At 42.2% G+C, this 22,923-nt stretch overlaps 1 protein-coding gene across 4 annotated transcripts in view; it reads right to left on the bottom strand.

Moving 5' to 3' along the window:
- Window positions 1–1,620: 1,620 nt before the first annotated feature.
- The window catches only part of arhgef10 (Rho guanine nucleotide exchange factor (GEF) 10), a 98,880-nt gene continuing 77,577 nt past the window's right edge, over window positions 1,621–22,923 (bottom strand). For 3 of the 4 annotated variants that reach the window (XM_055864460.1, XM_055864463.1, XM_055864461.1), the window contains 5 exons: window positions 21,074–21,216; window positions 18,659–18,833; window positions 6,421–6,579; window positions 5,405–5,959; window positions 1,621–5,270 (listed from right to left, as the gene is read on the bottom strand). In XM_055864460.1, the coding sequence (XP_055720435.1) occupies window positions 5,445–5,959; window positions 6,421–6,579; window positions 18,659–18,833; window positions 21,074–21,216 (992 nt within the window). In that variant the 3' untranslated portion in view covers window positions 1,621–5,270; window positions 5,405–5,444. The remainder of the gene's footprint in view (window positions 5,271–5,404; window positions 5,960–6,420; window positions 6,580–18,658; window positions 18,834–21,073; window positions 21,217–22,923) is intronic. The other variant, XM_055864462.1, reaches the window with a different exon arrangement.

The raw sequence follows: 22,923 nt of genomic DNA, 5'->3' as shown, positions 1-22,923 counted from the left end.
AATAAAAAAAAAGAACTTATTTACATAAGTATTCAGAACCTTTGCTATGAAACTCAAAATTGAGCTTGTGTGCATCCTATTTCCATTGATCATCCTTGCGATGTCTGTACAACTTGGAGTCCACCTGAGGTAAATTATATTTATTGGAAAGGTACACACGTACATAAGGTCCCACAATTGACAGTGCATGTCAGAGCAAAAACCAAGTCGTGAGGTCGGTGGAATTGTCCATCAAGCTCCGAGACAGGATTGTGTCAGGCATAGATCTGGGGAAGGGCACCAAAACATTTCTACAGCACTGAAGGTTCCCAAGAACACAGTGGCCTCCATCATTCTTAAATGGAAGAAGTTTGTAACCAAGAACCCGATGATAACTCTGACAGAGCTCCAGCGTTACTCTGTGGAGATGGGAGAAAGCGCCAGAAGGACAACTATCTCTGCAGCACTCCACTAAAATCAGGCCTTTATGGTAGAGTGGCCAGACAGAAGTCACTCAGTAAAAGGCATGACAGCCCGCTTGGAGTTTGCCAAAAGGCACCTAAATACTCACACCATAAGAAACAAGATTCTCTGGTCTGATGAAACCAAGATTGAACTATTTGGCCTGAATGCCAAGTGTCACGTCTGGAGGAAACCTGGCACCATCCCTACCGTGAAGCATGGTGGTGGCAGCATCATGCTGTGGGGATGTTTTTCAGCAGCAGGGACTGGGAGACTAGTCAGGATTGAGGCAAAGATGAATGGAGAAAAGTACAGAGAGATCCTTCATGAAAACCTGCTCCAGAGCACTCAGGACCTCAGACTGGGGCGAAGGTTCACTTTCCAACAAGACAATGACCCTAAGCACACAGCCAAGACAACGCAGTAGTGGCTTCGGGACAAGTCTCTGAATGATCTTGAGTGGCCCAGCTAGAGACCGGACTTGAACCCGATCGAACATCTCAGAGAGACCTGAAAATAGCTGTGCAGCGATGCTCCCCATCCAACCTGACAAAGCTTGAGAGGATCTGCAGAGAATAATGGGAGAAACGGTATGACGGCTGTGTGGTCCTATGGTGTTTACACTTTACACATACTATTGTTTGTACAGATGAACGTGGTACCTTCAGGCGTTTGGAAATTGCTCCCAAGGATGAACCAGACTTGTGGAGGTCAACAATTTTTTTTCTGAGGTCTTGGCTGATTTCTTTTGATTTTCCCATGATGTCAAGCAAAGAGGCACTGAGTTTGAAGGTAGGCCTTGAAATACATCCACATGTACACCTCCAATTGACTAATTATGTAAATTAGCCTATCAGAAGATTTTAAAGCCATGACATCATTTTCTGGAATTTCCCAAGCTGTTTAAAGGCACAGTCAACATAGTGTATGTAAACTTCTGACCCACTGGAATTGTGATACAGTGAATTATAGGTTTAATAATCTCTCTGTAAACAATTGTTGGAAAAATGACTTGTCATGCACAAAGTAGATGTCCTAACCGACTTGCCAAAACTATAGTTTGTTAACAAGAAATTTGTGGAGTGGTTGAGTTTTAATGACTCCAACCTAAGTGTATGTAAACTTTAACTGTATTTAGGCTTGCCAGAACAGGGGTTGAATACTTATTGACTCAAGACATTGCCACTTTAAATTTTTTATTAAGTTGTAAAGATTTCTAAAAACATAAATCCTCTTTGACATTGTGGGTTATTGTGTGTGGGCCAGTGACACATCTCAATTTAACCTAGAAATTCAGTCTGTAACACAACGAAATGTGGAAAAAGGGGTGTGAATACTTTCTGAAGGCACTGTAAATAAGCTGCCCTCTCCTTCAGTCCAGTCTCTCAAATGATTACAAAAAAAAAAAAAAAGAATACATACATACTAAATACAACCCAAATGGAAAAGCAAAAAAACTACGCGCAAACGAGTGCTTCCCTTACATTTGTGAGAATTAAAAAAAAAAGTTTAAGAACCAGCAAAACAACCACTACCTTCACAGAGTTAAAATAGCATAACGTGTCAGTGTGTCTCATATCAGTATCCCAGTTATAGACGGAGACAGTTTTATCCAGCACCCTTATCTTCCCATTCTCTGGAGGTTGCATGGCGTAACCACTGGCCTTTTAGATATAAAAATAGCTGAGCCACTCTGGGCCAACACAAGGGCACCAGAGTACAATCAGCACCATGGATTACACTGCAGCATTCCTGCCTGGGACAGATGAACACAGAGAAAAAGCAAGCCATAGCCACAACAAATCTTCCACGTTCAGAATATAATGCATGATTGTCCCTCAGTATTATCTTGAGGAGCAGACATGCCACACACAACACATCCACACGCTGTGAGGAGAGAAATCACACTCACACACACAGCCATGCTGTCGCAGACCATTGACAGTTCTCCATGGAAACCATGCAGAATCCGAGAAAAACAGTGTGCTTGTGAGTCAAGGCCATCTCCCAGTGTGATGAATGACAACAGTCATACAGGGCACGAGCCTGGGATTGCTCTGTGGTGATGGGGCCCTGTTTTTTGCGCAATTACGTGACATAGCAAGGTTTAATCCTGTATTATATCAAGAAATGAGAATTCCACCAAAAATTAAAGCAATGGTCTGAGGATGGTCCTGGATCATCTGACATAAAAAGAAAAAAGGGGACAGTTTGATGAAAAGACTTCAAATAAAAGGTTCAAATCCAGGCACGCCACAATTGTCCAAAAGCAGGGCTCTAGATACAGTATTTGTTATTGAGGTGCTGCTGGTCTGTATACCTTCACTGGTTAATAAATAATGTCTTTACCCTCAAGACAGAATAGTCATCAGGACATTAGCTAAATGAGACATCCTGTGGGAAATGTTTGGGTTCATGATACAGCACATTAGATTACAGCAAGCTATTACTGGAATAATATGGCATAAGGGTAATCATTTGGATAAAGGCAGGGACACTAAACTTCAAGTTCTAGAATATATTTGCGTTAACACAGATAATACAGTAATACATTTCAACATGATTGTGTAACACTATGTGGGCGGCATGAAACAAATTAGATCCTGACCAGCTGAGAGAAAGAGTACATGTTGAAATCTTCAGGAAATGCGTCACCCTCAGTTCTTACTACCCTCCGGGCAAAAGATTGTCCTTACATGAATTGATAGCATCACATTATCTAGTAGATTAGGTTAACAAAGCTTTTGCTGCAGCACATATTTCAGGGTTGGATAGGTTAATTTCTAAATGTAATCCATTACAGTTCCTAGTTACCTGTTCAAAACTGCAATCTGTAACATTTGGATTAGCCAAACTCAGTAACATACCCTGATTACTTTGTTGCTTTTAGATTACTTTCCCCTTACGGGAAAACGCCACCCAAAAAATGCCCTCATATAGGAATGATTTCTGTATTTTGAAAGTTACACATTTTGGAAACTTGATTGCTGACAAGCAAAACATTTTGGGATTATGTCAACAATGGAATTATGAAACAAATAATAGATTGTTTTTGGGTGGAATTTTCCTTTAAGAGGCATTATAAGAAGACAAAAAGATCCAAACACATTTGGTGTGTCATCATAGTTGTCAGACTCGCTCAGGTGGAACAAACTTAAAACATGCGCCTTTTTTCAATGCCGAATTGCATGTCATTGAGAAAACAGAAAGGTGTCAATGTATTTTTCCACAAATGTCCTTTTTTAATTTAAAAGTTATCAAGAAGTAATCTACTTTTTCAAAAGAAGATGTAAACTGATGAGTTTTTTTTTTGTCATCAGATTACATGTAACTGATTACAAGTTATCAGTTACTCCGCAACCTTTTATACCATTTCCTTGCAGTCTTGCTTCGTCATTTCTCAAAATACAAACCATACAGGTTTTTTTGTTTGGTGTTGCTTTGATTGTATGGTATAGTTAGTACCGGTGTTCATCTGAAGGTCTAAACTAGTGCATTCGCAACATGTAGTTATGCAAACAATACAGAAAGACCCTTGATGTTCAGTGTGGAGAGGTGAATTTAGAGCTTGGCATTGAACCAAACACCCAAGGCTATACATACTGGCAACATATGTGAACTAGTGCACCTCCAGTATTTCCTTTCTGTTAAAATAAGGTGAGCAAACTGAGCGTGCATACATTAAAACTAGATTAAAACAAACCTAGACACAGTATGTAAAGAAAAGATCCATAAAACTGTTGAATAAAACATTGTTTATAGATGTGTTAATATACGCAACAGAAGTACATACAAAATGTGACAAAAGTATAAAGCTTTTTATAATTTTTTTCTTTTTTAAATACCCTTTAGTGACAACGTTTATTTGGGCAAGTAACAACCCCTACTTCTTTTCATCTGGTAACAGTTAGCGACTCTCCCTCCATTTAGGATCTACAGGAAACCTGGCCAGCCAGGAAGTCCCATCATACCTTTCAGAAACACTCACCCTCCATAGCCCCCTGATGGCAACTATAAGGAAACTTTCAGCTTTAGTGTCCCAGTGAAATAAGGACACCATTGCAAAGGACCTCTCCCTGACCCAATAACAAACAAGCATATCTAGAAACAGACCCAATTCATAGAACATAGACTGGCACAATGAGATGATCATGATATCAGGGCCTTGGCCCCAAAGAATATGCCTTTACCTACCAGTGGAAGTGTCAGACTAGACATTGTTCAAAGCCACAGAGATGACGTCAACTTGTCTCTCAACTTCCAGTCCACATAGGAAAATGGGAATTTCTGACGTGTCCATCTTCATACTGCACCCGCATCTGCCCCGATATAATTATTGTGCCATCGACACTGATGATCTGGCCCAACGTCTAAGTAACAGAATATATTAGCCATGTTATAACAACTGAAGGAGACAAGTAACATTTCATCGGTCCTCTATGAAAATGACATCGTAAGAATGACATTAAGGCCATTTCAGTGGTTTTTCTACATATTCATGTTCTCTTCCCTGGATTCATCTTCCACCATGGTGTTAACGGTTCAGGTATTGAATGCTGTAAGCAAAGTCAGGTGCCATGAAAAAGTGGTTATAGTGTATTGATCCCTTGGCATTGACCCAATGGGAATGTCTCACATGTACATAAGGCGATAGGTTTTTGGGTGGGAGATACCATAAGAAACTCTTCAAACTGTTTATGGAATGCCCTCTAAAGTATTTTTCATTCTAAGACACATGGTTGAGTTGACTGAGTCCAAAGTCCAGACAACTATGGCAATGGACATCCTTTGGAGTTGTGTCACTGACTTCCAAAAGGAACTGCAGCACCCTGACGAGAAAGAGGGACAATAAGAGCATGAGGAGGAGTATGGGGAGACTTGAAAAGACTATTACTATTGTCTTATGAGTGGTTATTAAACCATTAACACTAGTGACTACTGCAGTGACTATGGTCCCACTCACCTTGCTGCACTGTGGTAGTTAGTCTTTAGTCTCTGGTCTCTTACATGTTGAGAAGAGGGATCTGCCACACCATAATGGTGGACACCGTCTCCTCCTGGCGGGACTGTTTGCTCTTCCTGTTGACCCTGCGGTGACCCAGCCCCCCCGACACCACAAGCAGAGAGCCGACGTCCACCTTCTTGACCCTCCTGCCCCTCTGGTGATTGGCTGGGTCATTGACCAGGTCATAGATGGCCCCGTCCTCAGGCCCATGCTCCAGAGAGCCCTGGGACAGAGCCAGGGAGCCACAGGAGGACGACAGGGAGTCCTGGAGGGCCATGGAGGTGCAGCCTGCCTCCCCCAGCCACACTCCCCGGCCCTGAGTAGCAGCAGGACTGGGTGTGGAGCCTGGGGGTGGAGGTGGGGAGGCCTCCCCGTCCTGGGTGTCCCCTGGCTGGCTGGGTGGGCTGCTGCCTGGGCTGTCTGAGTTGCCTGAGGTCCGGTTGCACACGGCGGCTGCCATGGTGAGGAACTTCACTGGGCCGTGGTGGGCATGGAAAGATACCATGCCCCGTCCTACAACATCCAAATATCCAGACACACATTACTCCATACACACATACAAATGCACTAATCAACAGCTAACATTACTAGATAATACTGGTAATAACTACATATGTTTGAAATTGCCTGCTTTTGGCAGAAGCCTCCAGAGATTAAGAATTCTGTAGACCGGAGGCACACGGAAATTGGCTTTGAGTCATTATATCAATTAAGAGACAGTATCATTGTGAGAAAGGCTACACTAAACTAACCAGGCAGGGCTGGGTCCTGAAGGATAATGACTGAGGCCCATTAACCCATGTTTTGCTCCATTTACAATGACATACTACCGGCTATCAAAGACCTTAAAGCACCCCTTCCCAAATCCCCTCTTTAACCCCAAAACTATGACACCAAATGGATGGATTGCCATAGAAATCCTCATTGGGATGTTTTGATAATCTGGAATAATCTTCAGATGAAGATGCACCCACCTGTGACCTTGGGGATGCCCTGTAGTCTAGGGACAGAGAGGGCCACTGTCACTCCCAGGTTGGTCCCCACCAGCAGCAGACCATGACATACCAGCAGACTGCTCACAGAGACCCTCTGGTTTCCTATGGCCAGAAAATACACATCTTCATAACCTGAATCTGCAGAATATAAAAAAAGTTGATATTTAAATAGGTAATAGTTGACCTTCAAGAATGATTTCTGGAGTCAAGCAGTTTGACCTCACACCATAACACAGTAGGAGATTCAGAAGTAGAATCATGTCTCATAGAAATTAAAAAGAACTCTATTGGCCACTTCCAGTGAGCTGAGGTAGAGTACAGTTGAAAGGAGGGTGGTATTTCTGCTTAGTGTGTGGGGAGGTTACTAGGGCAATAGCGCTTAACAGCCAATGGTCTCCCGGGCAACCGAAAGAGAAGCAGGAAGAAAAAATAAAAAACTTTTCACTATTCGATTATAGTCCGCTTTGAGTCACACAAACAAAACAAAAAAGTATAAGAGAATGAGTGAACCGTAATGTGGTAATTAAACAAGCAACTGTGGTTCTATTCAGAAAGCCTGGAGCATGCTGGGACAGAAAGAACTACGTGTGTCCTGTCCTCCCCCCTCAGTCACAAATCAATTCAGTATGAAATGTCACTTTGTACTGTAAACACAGTAATTGTTAAGCTAAATGCACCTTTCAGAGGACGGTGATAAATTGTGTCTTCTGACGAACACTGTTTAGTGACTTATTATGTGGAACTTGGCACTCATTTACATATTAACTTTACCATGGGAACAAGCAGCACTACAAAGAATGAACAGACAAATGTGCAAATGCATTTCGACAAAACAATCAATACAGACAGGTATGACTCTGTTTGAGAGAGCCTGTTAAGGCTCCAGTTGTGAGTGGCACTACCCATTATACATTGCAGCTCTAGTCACCTCCCTCCCATAACAACCCCCCCCCCGAGGGACTTGGCCAAATCATCCGCTGATCCATCTGCCCGACCCCCAGAGTTCACCCCTCTGAAGAACATCAGTCCTGAGTCTACAGTACCAGCCGGTCAGTCACTAAACTACCCACCCAGCACAGAGCAGCAAAACCCATCGCTGCACATGTGCTTACAATGAGGGTCCACGGTTACCAGAAACACACACACAGGGGTGCATTTCTTGACTTCCTCCTTTCATAATATTTGAAGTTCCCCACCCATAGCCCAAACCAAAATAAACCGGGACCAGCATCAACACAGCCCAGGCCTGTTCCTGATCCCACACCAGACATCTACTTTGATCTGCACTTATCCCCCACAACTAGCACGCTGGATTACAGTAGGGGGTGCAGATAGAAAACATTAGGCCTACAGTCCACCCTGATATTCCACTAGCAAGGCAGGGGGTGCAGATAGAAAACATTAGGCCTATAGTACAGTCGTGGCCAAAAGTTTTGAGAATGACACAAATATTAATTTCCACAAAGTTTGCTGCTTCAGTGTCTTCAGATATTTTGGTCAGAAGTTACTATGGAATACTGAAGTATAATTACAAGCATTTCATAAGTGTCAAAGGCTTTTATTGACATTAAGTTGATGCAAAGAGTCAATATTTGCAGTGTTGACCCTTCTTTTTCAAGACCTCTGCAATCCGCCCTGGCATGCTGTCAATTAACTTCTGGGCCACATCCTGACTGATGGCAGCACATTCTTGCATAATCAATGCTTGGAGTTTGTCAGAATTTGTTTGTCCACCCGCCTCTTGAGGATTGACCACAAGTTCTTAATGGGATTAAGGTCTGGGGAGTTTCCTGGCCATGAACCCAAAATATTGATGTTTTGTTCCCCGAGCCACTTAGTTATCACTTTTGCCTTATGGCAAGGTGCTCCATCATGGTGGAAAAGGCATTGTTCGTCACCGAACTGTTCCTGGATGGTTGGGAGAAGTTGCTCTCGGAGGATGTGTTGGTACCATTCTTTATTCGTGGCTGTGTTCTTAGGCAAAATTGTGAGTGAGCCCACTCCCTTGGCTGAGAAGCAACCCCACACATGAATGGTCTCAGGATGTTTTACTGTTGGCATGACACAGGACTGATGGTAGCGCTCACCTTGTCTTCTACGGACAAGCTTTTTTCCAGATGCCCCAAACAATCGGAAAGGGGATTCATAGAAAATGACTTTACCTCAGCAGTCCAATCCCTGTACCTTTTGCAGAATATCAGTCTGTCCCTGATGTTTTTCCTGGAGAGAAGTGGCTTCTTTGCTGCCCTTCTTGACACCAGGCCATCCTGCAAAAGTCTTCGCCTCACTGTGCGTGCAGATGGACTCACCCCTGCCTGCTGCCATTCCTGAGCAAGCTCTGTACTGGCGGTGCCCTGATCCCACAGCTGACTCAACTTTAGGAGACGGTCCTGGCGCTTGGGCACCCTGAAGCCTTCTTCACAACAATTGAACCGCTCTCCTTGAAGTTCTTGATGATCCGATAAATGGTTGATTTAGGTGCAATCTTACTGGCAGCAATATCCTTGCCTGTGAAGCCCTTTTTGTGCAAAGCAATGATGACGGCATGTGTTTCCTTGCAGGTAACCATGGTTGACAGAGGAAGAACAATGATTCCAAGCACCACCCTCCTTTTGAAGCTTCCAGTCTGTTAATCGAACTCAATCGGCATGACAGAGTGATCTCCAGCCTTGTCCTCGTCAACACTCACACCTGTGTTAACTTATTTGGGGTAGGGGGCAGTATTTTCACATCCGGATGAAAAGCATGCCCAGAGTAAACGGCCTGCTACAAAGCCATACAAGCTAGAATATGCATATTATTAGATTTAGAGATTTGGATAGAAAACACTCTGAAGTTTCTAAAACTGTTTGAATGATGTCTGTGTGTATAACAGAACTCATATGGCAGGCAAAAACCTGAGAAAAAAATCCAACCAGGAAGTGGGAAATCTGATGTTGGTCGATTTTCAACTCAGCTCCAATTGAAGATACAGTGGGATATTGGTAATGTTGCACTTCCTAAGGCTTCCACTAGATGTCAACAGCCGTTAGAACCTTGTCTGATGCCTCTACTGTGAAGTGGGGCCGAATGAGAGAGGAATGAGCAAGGTCTATCATGACCTTAACATGCCCTGACCATGCGTGTTCACGTGAGAGCGAGCTCTGTTCCATCGCACTTCTGAAGACAAAGGAATACTCTGGTTGGAACATTATTGAAGAATTATGTTAAAAACATCCTAAAGATTGATTCAATACTTAGTTTGTCATGTTTTTACGGACTGTAATATAACTTTTTAAACTTTTCGTCTGTACTTTCCGCTGGACCTGCCCGCGCGTCGTGAGTTTGGAAAGTGCACTGAACGCTAGAACAACAAGGAGGAATTTGGACATAAATTATGGACATTATCGAACAAAACAAACATTTATTGTGGAACTGGGATTCATGGGAGTGCATTCTGATGAAGATCATCAAAGGTAAGTGAATGTTTATAATGTTACTTCTGACTTCTGTTGACTGCATAATATGGCGGCTATATTTCTGTCTTGATTGGGCTCTGAGCGCCGACTCAGATTATTGCATGGTTTGCTTTTTCCGTAAAGCTTTTTTGAAATCTGACACAGCGGTTGCATTAAGGAGAAGTGCATCTAAAATTCCATGCATAACAGTTGTATCTTTTAGCAATGTTTATTATGACTATTCCTGTAAATTGATGTGGCTCTCTGCAAAATCAAAGGATGTTTTGGAACTTCTGAATATAAGGCACCAATGTAAACTCAGATTTTTGGATATAAATATGAACTTTACCGAACAAAACATACATGTATTGTGTAACATGAAGTCCTATGAGTGTCATCTGATGAAAATCATCAAAGGTTAGTGATTCATTTTATCTATATTTCTGCTTTTTGTGAATCCTCTCTTTGGCTGGAAAAATGGCTGTGTTATTCTGTGAATAGGCACTCACCTAACATAATCGTTTGGTTTGCTTTCGTCGTAAAGCCTTTTTGAAATCGGACACTGGCTGGATTTACAACAAGTGTATCTTTAAAATGGTGTAAAATACATGTATGTTTGAGGAATTTTAATTATGTGATTTCTGTTGTTTTGAATTTGGCGCCCTGCAGTTCCACTTGCTGTTGAAGAGGTGGGACGCTAGTGTCTCACGTACCCTAGAGAGGTTAACGAGAGAATCACTGACACGATGTCAGCTGGTCCTTTTGTGGCAGGGCTGAAATGCAGTGGAAATGTTTTTGGGGGATTCAGTTCATTTGCATGGCAAAGAGGGACTTTGCAATTAATTGCAATTCATCTGATCACTCTTCATAACATTCTGGAGTATATGCAAATTGCCATCATACAAACTGAGGCAGCAGACTTTGAGAAAATTAATATTTGTGTCATTCTCAAAACTTTTGGCCACAACGGTACACTATACTAGCAGGGGGATAGGGGGTAAGGCTGTGGCGGTCATGACATTTTGTCAGCCGGTGATAGTCAAGCAAATAACTGTCAGCCTCCTGGTAATTGACCGTTATTTTACATAAACACATTTGCATCTCCTGGCTTCCACACATAGCCCCCAAGCCACTGATGTTGACCTTTGGAACATCTTTTAAAAAGTCAAATAAATCCATGTAATATAGCCTACACCATCACAATAAAACCATTACATATTTTAGACCGGTCTAAAGAAACATGATATGAAGAAAATGTCTATTTCAGAAGAACAGAATAGCACTCTGAGTTGTCCTTATGTTAGGCCTTGATCTGGCAATGCCATGTGGGCTACACTAGTTCATTTAGCAGACAAGATTTGCATTATTGTATATTATTGTATAGTATGAAGAATACAATTGAACATAGCTGAATAAAATTGAAAGGATGTTTTCTACAAACGATTTCTGGAGGGAGTGCGCACATGCAGCTTTTCTGTGTTGAGCGGTTAACCAGGAAACAGGCACTCCTATTTGCTTCATTTAGAGTTATTTATACAACTTTAGTTGTTCTACAAAACGCTGGGCTACATGTTTGAGTTTTAATACACACTGAGGCTAAATGATGCAACTGATGATGATTTGAAAAAAGTTGCATGAAAGGCATGAGCTCTGCTTTGTTCCTTGCGCAGGCTGTACACACTTCATCAGTCTCGCATTCAGAATTAGACAAGCACTTGATAATGCCTTGAATTTCCCGGCGGTATCCCCCTAGTGTGGCTGTAATGCCCCCTAAAAACATCCATGCCTTTTGCGGCCAGTGGCCATTGTGTCCTTGGGCTGAGTATATTCATTATAATTCCCTTCTCCTCGCTGCGTGTTCCGAAGCGCCTCTAATTCACATGGCTCTCTCAAGATATCTCAATTCTTATTAGCCAATGCCCGTCATGTGATCGGGTTCTTCTCACAGGCATCCATCTCTGCTAAGAAGTAGGCTACAAATGACAGACAGACATCAGGGACGCAACTGTGCGCATCTTTCATATTATAACTGTCCACATTTACTTTTCGTCAGCCAACAAGATGAGTAGGCCTAACGAACAGCAAAAGCACTAGCTTATAATTATGTCAATCTACTATCCCCCATAGTACATAAGTTGACCTATTCTATTGGTTAACTTGTCCTGTGCGATAAATAATTATTCCAAACATAGTCTGGGACAATTGCGGGATGCGATAGATCTCAAATGAACTGGACCACTCGTATCAAAGAACCATTTAAAAGTAATGAGGCGGATGCAGCAGATCAGAACTTTTAGCTTAAAACGTTGATAAATGAATAGGCTATTTCTTCACATTATAAGCACAGCAATGCGCACATGGCAGTAAGTTCCAAAATACAATCAATTAGCGGGAAAACACCTCAAAAGTTACCACAAATGCTATTATGCATTTAATGCTTCATTATAAAAGGTGCATTTTTTAAATTGTGAAAATTATCTTCCCCAAACTTGAAACTCATGCGCCGCCTTGTATGCCAGTTAGGCTCTACATTAGTTGTAAAGCGTATTAATGTGCTTAATTTTGAGAGGTTATTTGGCCACTTTAGTTGTGATACAAACCTCATCAAAACATATAGGCCTATGGGGAAAGCAACTAATATTGTCTTTACATATACTAAATAATATGTGTGAAATTAGTTTTGATTTAGAATTGACCGTTATCTCGGAACAGGGGCAGGGTAAAAATACATGTCATTTAATGCACTTAAATAGCGAGTGGAGGACACTTTTCCCCGTGGTTTATTTTCATGCCAGCCAGGTAGGCTGTTGTAAAGCAAAGCAATGTGCATAATATTAAGAAAGGTGATGAATAAATATAGTAGACCTAGCCTATAGAAAGCTGACAGGATCCTCCTATTTTTAAAAGGCCATCAAAACTCTATTTTCTCACGCAATTACATAGCCAGTAGAAATGTTGAGCAACATGCGCTCATGGGCTCTCATGACGTGTTGGATTTGATTGGAGTACATTTGCATTGATGGCAAAGTGATTAGAGAGACAACAAGAGTGCTGAGGCAGTTAGCAAGTTCGGTAGGCTACTGATGACCATCAGCATCAGAGCTTGGAAAAGCCTAATTACTTGTGACTTCCGGTGTGGCGGTAATATGGTCACCATAACAGCCCTAGTAGGGGGTGGGTTAGATTTTAAACACTGATCCCATCTCATTAGAGAGATGGTTCATATCAGGCCAAAATCTGGGACCCGAGACAGAGGCTACAACCCTACAATCTCTTCCAGTGTCCAGGCCGTGTCCAGGCCGTGTCCAGGCCGCTGGGTGACCATGCTGAGAGGTGAAAGACCGTCCCAGAGCTAGTGCGGTAATGAAGGGTCTGGAGGTGTTGTTTCCTGTCCTCCACGTTTGTCCCCATTAGTGTCCGCATGGCTGTGTATTTAGGTCAGGCCGAACAAAGCCAGTGATACAGAACCTCCTCTCCTGCACTCACGACAGACTTGTCTTCTAGGGTAACAAATACACAATGAAGAAACAAACCATATATCGAGCGTGGTTTCTGGGAGATTTTCCCAAATCGAAATTGACCAAACCAAACACTGTTAAGGAAGGGCAGAGGAGGTATTGTAAAAGAATCACCAAAGCATGGGCATTTGAGCAATCATTGTGAAATTCAAATGAAAACAGCTTTAACCTAATTACACCCAGAGACCACAGTTCTCTGAAATACCGGTTCTGTGGAATTCCTCAGTGCAATCAAAGGATTTACGAGGGATCGTTCCAACATGAACGAGCATGAGAAGGACAACCTCACCTGGAGCACGGAGGACATTTAACACTCCAATCTATGCCAGCAACCGTGAAATCCCTCCAGATATTTGGTGACGTCACCCTCCCAACTAAAAACCCCTGTCTGAACCTGTGTTTCCTAAAACAAGCCAAACTAAAGGAGGTCTGCAACTTCTCTAAACTGCTGAGAAAACTAGTTCACATAACACACAATGTCTTACCGCTCTCTGCTAGACTTCTGAAACCCTGTAAATACACAAATAGGTGTGTAGTTAGTCTGTCTTGGTTCCTGTTGTTTGTTCACACAGTGTGTACGGGTGCATCCGGAGTTCCATCTTTAGTCTGAAATAAAACCCTCCAGTTCTACATCAACAAGCATCCATCACCCTTCACTCTCAACAGGTATTGATCGTTCGGGCCCCTACCACACCCACCATGGCCCAGTGAAGTTCCAAAAGGCTTGAATGACACTACGGTTCGAGTTAGCAGGCTCTGCAGATCCAATACGTTCTCAAGCCTAGTCAATCAATCTAGGAGCAGCTGCCAACAACTGAAGAATAAGTACCTGGGTGGAACATTGTGGAAAAGCCCAGACCAGGAGCCAAATCCAGACTTGTAGGGGCATACAATACAACTCCCTCCACGGAGAGACATCTGAACTTGCCCTGACAAATCACCTTCAGATGTTTAGCCAGTGCAGGCCACCAGTTCAAACCATGGTTGAAGAGAACTGGCAAAGCGGTACAGTGGGGGTTGGTTCAGTTGGCTGTTTCACTTTAAGGGTGGAAAACAGAGTCCCATGACAGAGAGATACTGTAGATAGGACATTAACACAGTGCTGTTATCGGAGGAAGTCAGCTCTTTGGTGATACACACAGACCGTAAGAGACGCTCTTGGCCTAGAGGAAGAAGTCTTTCAAGTCGCTGGTCTGAGGTCCTTCGGAGAAACTCTGTGGTTGATGTCTCTTATTAGTTAATGGTACCAAGGAGTCTTAAATTATTCCAGACTGGCTTTATCATTCACATCTGTGTTGAAAACCCTTGCTCAACCTCAAGATTGGTGTTGGGCTGAGTTTCCCAGAAGGGTAGGTGTAGGGTAGGGTTAGTTACTGACTGGATATTGAAAGCATGCTGTACTGAATGAAAGTGTACTCTTGCTTTCCCACAAACCACCACAAAGTGATCCCTAAGAGACCCTTAGGTTTATGCAAGCCTTGATTCGATTGCATAATCAAATACTGGAGCACTATATGCAAGTAAACCATGCACGATGGGACATATGTCAAGATTTAACACAAGGTTTGCTGTGCAACTTGAAGCCATGATATTGTCCCTTACTCTAATGCAATATATTACATGAAACTGCTTAAATTGGTTATCAAATATTATCTAACTCCCATATGGTGTACTTCTTTGTGTCTAATCTCTCTTTGAAAGTAAATATTTTATAGGGTACACAAAACCTTATGGTAATAATGGATGAGGCCAGTAAAATACTCAACTATGTACACACAGTCTAGGGCTTATAAACAATGGGCAGAACTCAGCTAACGATAGCACTGTTTATTATGCTTTTAAAAGAAGACCAATATGTTACTCTAGGTTAGTCATTACTGGTGACACACACACACACACACACAAACACACACACACAAACCGACTGATCCAGAGCCACAGCAGCTGTCACTATATAAAACACTCCACAGCAGAGTCAAGTTTAAAATAATGAATTCAAACTTGAGCTCAAAAACAGTCGACTGGACGGCATCTTCAAAATACTTTACAACTTCAGAGGTGAGGAACTGTGGACAATAAACACTTCATGACAACATCACAAAAGGAACCTCTCAAAACGCAGAGCAACCCTTAAAGTACGGCTGACGTTACTACAGTACAGCTGATGACAGACGACTAGCAGCTGAAACTGACAATATACAGGATCAAACCCCAAAAACTCAGATCAAACCAACCGAGCTGTTGTAGCAATATTAAAGAGCAGCCACAGATAGGAGAGAAAGATTATGACTAGTCCTCCAGACTGATGTAGGACACAGAGCTCTGACAACAGATTACTATTCACAACACAGCTGGCTTTGATGGAGATCCTCTCTGGTCTGCTGCTCGGCTTTCTGACTGCCATCTGGCCGTCGCTAAGATGTTTGAGGCGAGCTTCACTACTATAAAGGACAAATCAAACTTGTCATACTGAAACAACAAACAACGTATGATTTCGCCAAGTTACAGGACTCTGTAGCAATCCGTTTGTTACTATGGTAACAGCAATTGATGTAGCAACAGAGAAGGTAAGTAAATACACTTTATATTCAGTGGAGGTTGAAATTATTGACACCCCTGATAAAGATGAGCAATAATGACTGTATAAAATAAATAATTAAAATACTGAGCTATATTAATGCTCCCAAAAAATTGTAAATTATATTATTTTATACTAATATACTAATATTTTATACTATATACTAATACAATTGATCAGGAGAGAGAGAGAGATTTTGTTTAAAAGTAATACTATTTTTCTCAAAAAAGGTAGGGGTCAAAATGATTGACACCCCTAAAGATTCTAATAAAATAGTAAAAAGTTTAGTATTTGTTCCCATATTCCTAGCACACAAGGACTACATCAAGCTTGTGACTATACAAACTTGTTCGATGCATTTGCAATTCATTTTGGTTGCGTTTCAGATTATTTTGTGCCCTAAAGAAATAAATGGTAAATAATGTATTGTGTCATTTTGGAGTCACTTTTATTGTAAATAAGAATATAATATGTTCCTAAACACATCTACATTCATGTGGATGCTACCATGATTAAGGATAATCCTGAATAAATCATGAATAATGATGATTGAGAAAAGCCGCAGAGGGTCAAACAAAGATCATATCATTTGACCCTGACCTTTGAGAAAAAGAGTATTACTTGTTAAACAAAACCTCTTTCTCTGAGCAATATTGTATTAGTATAGAACATACAATTTACACCCCAAAATCTAGCAGAAATCTAGCTTGTATTTGAAATGTCTTATTTTCTACAGTTATTATTGAAAGAAGAGGGTGCGGAACCAATGTAAATCGAGGTGCAACTAATGAAGGCCATTGTAGCCTGAACAGCTTTCTTTTAACTTAAATAAAACAACACATTGTTAATGGTGAGCGAGTGATACATGTTTTCCTTTGCAGTTATTATGGCTCATGCTTATCAAGGGTGTCAATCACTTTGGTCCCCACTGTACATACATCATAGTGCTTGTATGGGATTATGACACACAATGTAATATTAATTCCTACTGTACATAGAGTACATACTATTATTATAGTATGTTGACAACTCCTGTTGCGCCTCCCCCCCCAGAAGCTTGAGCTAAATCCGATTCTGGATCCAAAGGGTATTAACCAAACTCAGACCCAGCGCTGGGGAAATAACACAGATTACTGTGTACTGGGAACCTTTATCTAACCCAAAGGAGCTTTACACAGTCTGACTGGTCTGTACTCCCCATTCATGACTAAACAGTCTTGCAAAATGTTCCACGAACTGAGCTAACTTGATCTATGACTATCCTACTCTTCTCTGTGTGACCGGATATGAAGACATCTCTACCTACTGATAAGCATATAGTCTGGCCTACATCTGTAACAGCTTTAAATTAGTTGTAAACTTACAAACAACAAAGTTTAAAGGCCCACTGCAGTCAAAATTATGTTTTCCAGTGTTTTATATCATATTGTACAACAGTTGATGAAACTAACATTGTAAAAGTGTTATTTCCTGGTAGTTGCTGGTTGAAAATACAATCTACACAGGACCTTCTAATCAACAGGTTTGGAGTTTTGGCTTTCCATGGTGACATCACCATGCAGTAAATTGGTTAATAGACCAATAACTAAGAGAGTTCCAAAACACTCTGCCAATAACAGCTATTTTTCAATTTTCCCCTCCCCACCCACTCCCAGACAGTCCTCTTATCAAGCAGGATTTTTGCAAGATTGGGGCTTGAAACTTGTATGCTACCCTCAACCACATCCCAAACAAAACCTAGTAGAGAATGGGATGATGTTGGGTTAAGGATGAATGGTAAATGTTTGATGGTTCAATAAAGGACCAGAATGAGAGGTTCTCAGGTTTTTCTCTACCCCAGGACTCTTTGAAGAGGACCGAAACAACCAACCTGTCACAACACAACCACAGAGGACACACCTGACTGTGATGTCATCTAATTACAGACAGGCACTGTGTGAGGCACCCCTTTGAAACTGCGTTTATCATGACAAAGACCCGCACCATCGGATAAAAGCGGAGGGTATATTTGGGGGAAAACCCACCAAGTACACGACGACCTGACGACTGACTGTCAAAAGCGATCCACTTCTACTTTGAGAGGACTACTCTGCTCTGTTCTTGCTGAGAAATAAACGGTTAATTCCCAGGATCCAGTCATTGAGTGACTTGGTTTACAGGACACACAGAGAGAACAAAGACATGGGTGTTGGTGGTTTGTGCAATCATAGTTGATAAGACCACAGCATTACCCATAAATCACAGTACTGCAGGCTGAGGGTTGGCACAGCAAAGTAACTGTATACTGACATCCTAAAGGTAAGGTTCACCTTTGAGTGTGTGGTTAAGCTGTGGAGAGTGGCTTTGCTATGTGGAAATTGTGTTCTATTGCACAGGAGGTTGGTGGCACCTTAATTGGGGAGGACAGACTCATGGTAATGGCTGGAACGCAATGGAATTGAACTCAAACACATGGTTTCTATGTGTTTGATACCATTCCATTCACTCCATTCCAGCTATTATTATAAGCCGTCCTCCACTCAGCAGCCTCCTGTGTTCTAGTGTATTAGAGAAAAATGAGTTTGCAGGACCTATACTAGAGTGTCTTGTATCAGCAGCAAAAATGTTCATACCATGTGTTGAATACCATACCAGAAAGTGCTGTTGTTGCATACAAGTGACAATTGTGACAAGGATATAGTTACCAGCCAGTATGTTGTGTACAGGCGTAGCGACGTTGATGTCCTGTAGAGGCTCCAGGGTCTCCGTGTGGAACAGTCTGAGGGTGGACCCAGAGCTGAAGGCTATCCAGATACCCACTCCAGCCACCACCATGTGGGATACAACCATGCCTTCCTCCTGGTGGGCCTCCAACTGCCTCTGACAGGGGGAGAGAGGAAGACGGGAAGAAAGGATATTATACTGCACAGCCCAATGACTCATTGCTCAGTTCTTCAAATACGTTGTCTGTTTTTAGAGTAGTGGGAGAAAACCCTACTAACTTAGCCACCAATCAGGAAGAATCATGTCTCTTCAACAATCTCACACAGGAAATGCCTTTTACATGGTTGTATTTAGCATGCCAGTATATTTACACATCACTGAGTCACTGAGGAGTAGTCTTAAGGTACAATACAGCTGTCCAAGTGATTTCAGAGGGTGGAGACAGACAGATCATCTGCACTGTACTGTCTAAGCTGTGACAACACACCGACACACTGACAGTAAGCCTGCTAAGAGGCTGAGCCTTGTCCACATCCTAGTAATGGTAGAGTTTACACAGTGGAGATAATATTACTGTTACGGCTAGGGATTATTTTGAGAAACCATACAAGATGGACTACGTTACTCCAGTTGACATAATAGTAAACATTAGAGAGGTGGTAGTTGTGTTTTGACTTGCATAACTGTTGTAGGTAGTGCTGAGCACAATAGCAACATCAGCTTTACTCAAAATATGAGCTATGAGGAAAGTCCTGTCTGCTTCTCATAGATACACAATTTGATATAAACTTGCCTTGATTTTATTTCTCTAATTACAAAGCCAAATATGACTGAGGGCATTTCAGCTTACCCAATATGGACTACTCTGTGCCTCAGTTCTACTGCTATCAGTCAGAAAGAATATCAATTGTGGATTTAGTTGTTTTTAAGTAATTTTCCTGCAATTTTCTCAGCCTAGTACCTGGGAGGCACTACTGAGTGGCATGGAATCTCCCTCATCCCTGTTAACGAAGGGAAACTCTACTTGGCCAAGGACAGTCTCACAGGCCTCACAGCAGGGTTCCAGTATTAACAACGAGATCAGGTATTGTGTCACTGAACCTCCCAGATGAACCCTCTATCCTCCTCTCCCTTTCCCCTCCTTTTGTCTCTCCGTCCACATTTCTCAGTCCCTCTCCTTCCTCTTCACCTCAGTCTCTCCCACTCGTTCCTTTTTGCCTGCCGCTCTTTCTCCCCATTTCTCTACCTCCATCACCCTTTCCCCATGTAGGTGCCAGGGTGTAAGCCTTCGGGGAGAAAGGCAGGTGGTCCTGTAATGAGCCGAATTACACTAACTGGATTATGAGTCACTGTGTATCAGAGGGGAGGAGGGATGTTATTCCAGGATGGACAGCAGGTGCTTGTGACCCGGACTGCGACTCCAGGATGGACAGAGAACAACAAACGCTCCGGGCCTGGAGAGAGGGAGCGAGAGACCCCTCCCAGGTTCCTCTATACCTCTCTAACGCAATTAAGCCAGAGCCAAGCGCAGGTGATATCACAGAGATTGGGACAGAATTAGTAACCTAGAAATACATAAGACGTGACATGCCCTCCGGCCACGTTCTATATTCTAATGTCTAAGGCTCTAATCCAACCACACCTCATTTGGTGGTTTCACAGTTAATAGCAGAGAGCAACATGCCACATCAACAGTAGATAGCACTGTATCTTTAAGAGTAAAGCTACCAGAACCAGCGATGCCCTAGAGAGACTGAGCAGGGCAGATGCATGGTGTGGGATGGTAGAATATCAGAACAGAAATGTGAAGCATGCCCAGAAAATGTGATGAATGCACCAACACCCACATCTATGCAACCGCAGCAGGAAACTCCAATGAGCTGTGGACAAAATCATTTCCATTTCAGTTAAACGAACTGATCAAGAGGTCAATCAGAGTTTATCACAATTTTCATCTTCAAATCTTTCATATTTGTACAACGCCATAAGACCTCTTAATATATTTTTTATAGAGGCCCTGGAATATAATATTTGAATAGTAGATTGGAGCTGCAAGTTGGACCACCCCACTTTGTAGCAGTTGAACTGTAATAAAAGGTGTCCTCTACACCACCACGAGCGTGTCCTACATTCCTTTTTCATTAACCTGGGAAGCAGCTAGGATATTGAATTTGTGCTCTCTCTCTCTCTCTCTCTCTCTCACACATGAGCCTCAGTATCCTGAACTACACAGAGACACGGGAGACTTGGTCAGGTACAGATGAGAGTTATGAGAAAGGAAAGGGTGAGATTAGGAGATATTCGAGATAGGAAAGACAAGTACCTGACATAAGGTTATGAGACAGAGAGAGAGGCAGGGATCCATACAGGAAGTGAGATAGAGATGGTGTAGTTACCTCCACAGTGTGCGTGGTAGTGCTAATGATGAAGACTTGTCCTCCAGAGGAAGCCCATACGTGGCCCTCCACAGCTAGCATGGCCTTCACTGGCAGAACCCCAAGCTTCAGCACCTTAGGAGAGTCTGGATTCCACGAGCCATCTGAAACACAAGCATACACATCACTTACAATACAGTGGCAAATCACTACAAATCTGGAAGAACCAACAACTAGTGGAGCAAATATCACTAAGCAAGAATATTAATGAATTTGTTAGATATGGTTAATCAGATTATGCATACATTAGTGACAGAGAACCCCACTTAATGTCATCTGCATTTATGATCTGCATAATAACACTGGAGAGGCCATTGATGGTTTCACAGGATTCACAATGAATATAGATGTACTGAGGCATTAGTCATTTGTAGAGCCAACCCACACACTTCCTACATACTGCTGTCTGCCTACTGCTATACAGAGCCCAGGACTCCACTGTGAACACCCAACACTGGTTACATTACAAATATAGCTAACATTTCTCTGCAAGATTCATATTTCTCCCTCAGTTTATAACCCAACTGCAACGGCTCAAGAACACATAGTGTAGGCAGGAGTTGTAGGATTACATCCTTAAGAAAATTCAGGAAGCTTCAAAGTAGTGTAAAATAAGAAGTTAATTTCCTCCAGACACCTAACTAAAGGAAATATCAGAAGCCTTACCAATTGTGTTTGTTTAAAGGGAACTCACACAGTCAGCTATTGAAAGGTGCCATACAGGGAGGAATGGGGGGACTGAGGTATAGTAATTACTAAGGAAGTAAGGGGCTCGGGTGGATTAAAAACACTGCTTTGTGTTTATTTTTATAATAACTACAGGGTGTGTGTGTGTGTGTGTGTGTGTGTGTGTGTGTGTGTGTGTGTGTTGCGCGATAAAGGACAGAGGGATTGAGAGTGAAATTTCAACAAGCTGAAGTGTGCAGGACTAAAACTGTGCATGTGTTTAAACATCATTCTCCATCCCAGCCAGTCTTATGTAACCTGCCTCTCTGTTACAGCGCGTCTACAGACCCAGTTCTTTCCCTTCTACACACTAACATTCTATCATGTCAATGTTCATTCTTAGGAACAGCCAATCAGACCGCAGAGAGTGTGATGGTACAATTGTAGATATAAATCTCATACTGAAAGATAAAAAGGACAACAAAGAGATCAAGACATAAAACCTGGCACTGATGAGGACACTCCCATTCAGGAATTGTACAAGGAAATATCAGGCTACTTCAACACATTACATAATATAGCTTGAGATGTTTCATTCCATGTCCTTATTCCCTGACTGGCTGGCAATGGCATGCGGTCTCTGCTGAGCCATTCACACACACATAACCAAAGAAGAACTAGAGTGGCAGAATGGGGCTGGCTGGGGGTTCAGACAGGGCCGTGCCTACGGCATTGTGACATGATCACGCACAATCACTCAGCCACAGGCAGGCAGGGCATAGCCACAGCACAGCTAAACACATGGGATTCAAACTGTGGTGCTCTGGCGATACAGATAGTGATTTTTTTTTTGGTCCATTAAAATAACATCAAATTGATCAGAAATACAGCGTAGACATTGTTAATGTTGTAAATGACTATTGTAGCTGGAAACAGAAGATTTTAGGGAAGATCTACATAGGCATACAGAGGCCCATTATCAGCAACCATCACTCCTGTGTTCCAATGGCATGTTGTGATAGCTAATCCAAGTTTATCATTTTAAAAGGATAATTGATCATTAGAAAACCCTTCTGCAATTGTGTTACCACAGCTTAAAACTGTTGTCCTGATTAAAGAAGCAATAAAACTGCCCTTCTTTAGAC

Source organism: Salvelinus fontinalis, chromosome 16 (genome assembly GCF_029448725.1).
Source record: "Salvelinus fontinalis isolate EN_2023a chromosome 16, ASM2944872v1, whole genome shotgun sequence".
NCBI lineage: Eukaryota > Metazoa > Chordata > Actinopteri > Salmoniformes > Salmonidae > Salvelinus > Salvelinus fontinalis.
The sequence above is the reverse complement of the archived record's forward strand: the minus strand, read 5'-3'. Positions and strand labels throughout refer to the sequence as shown.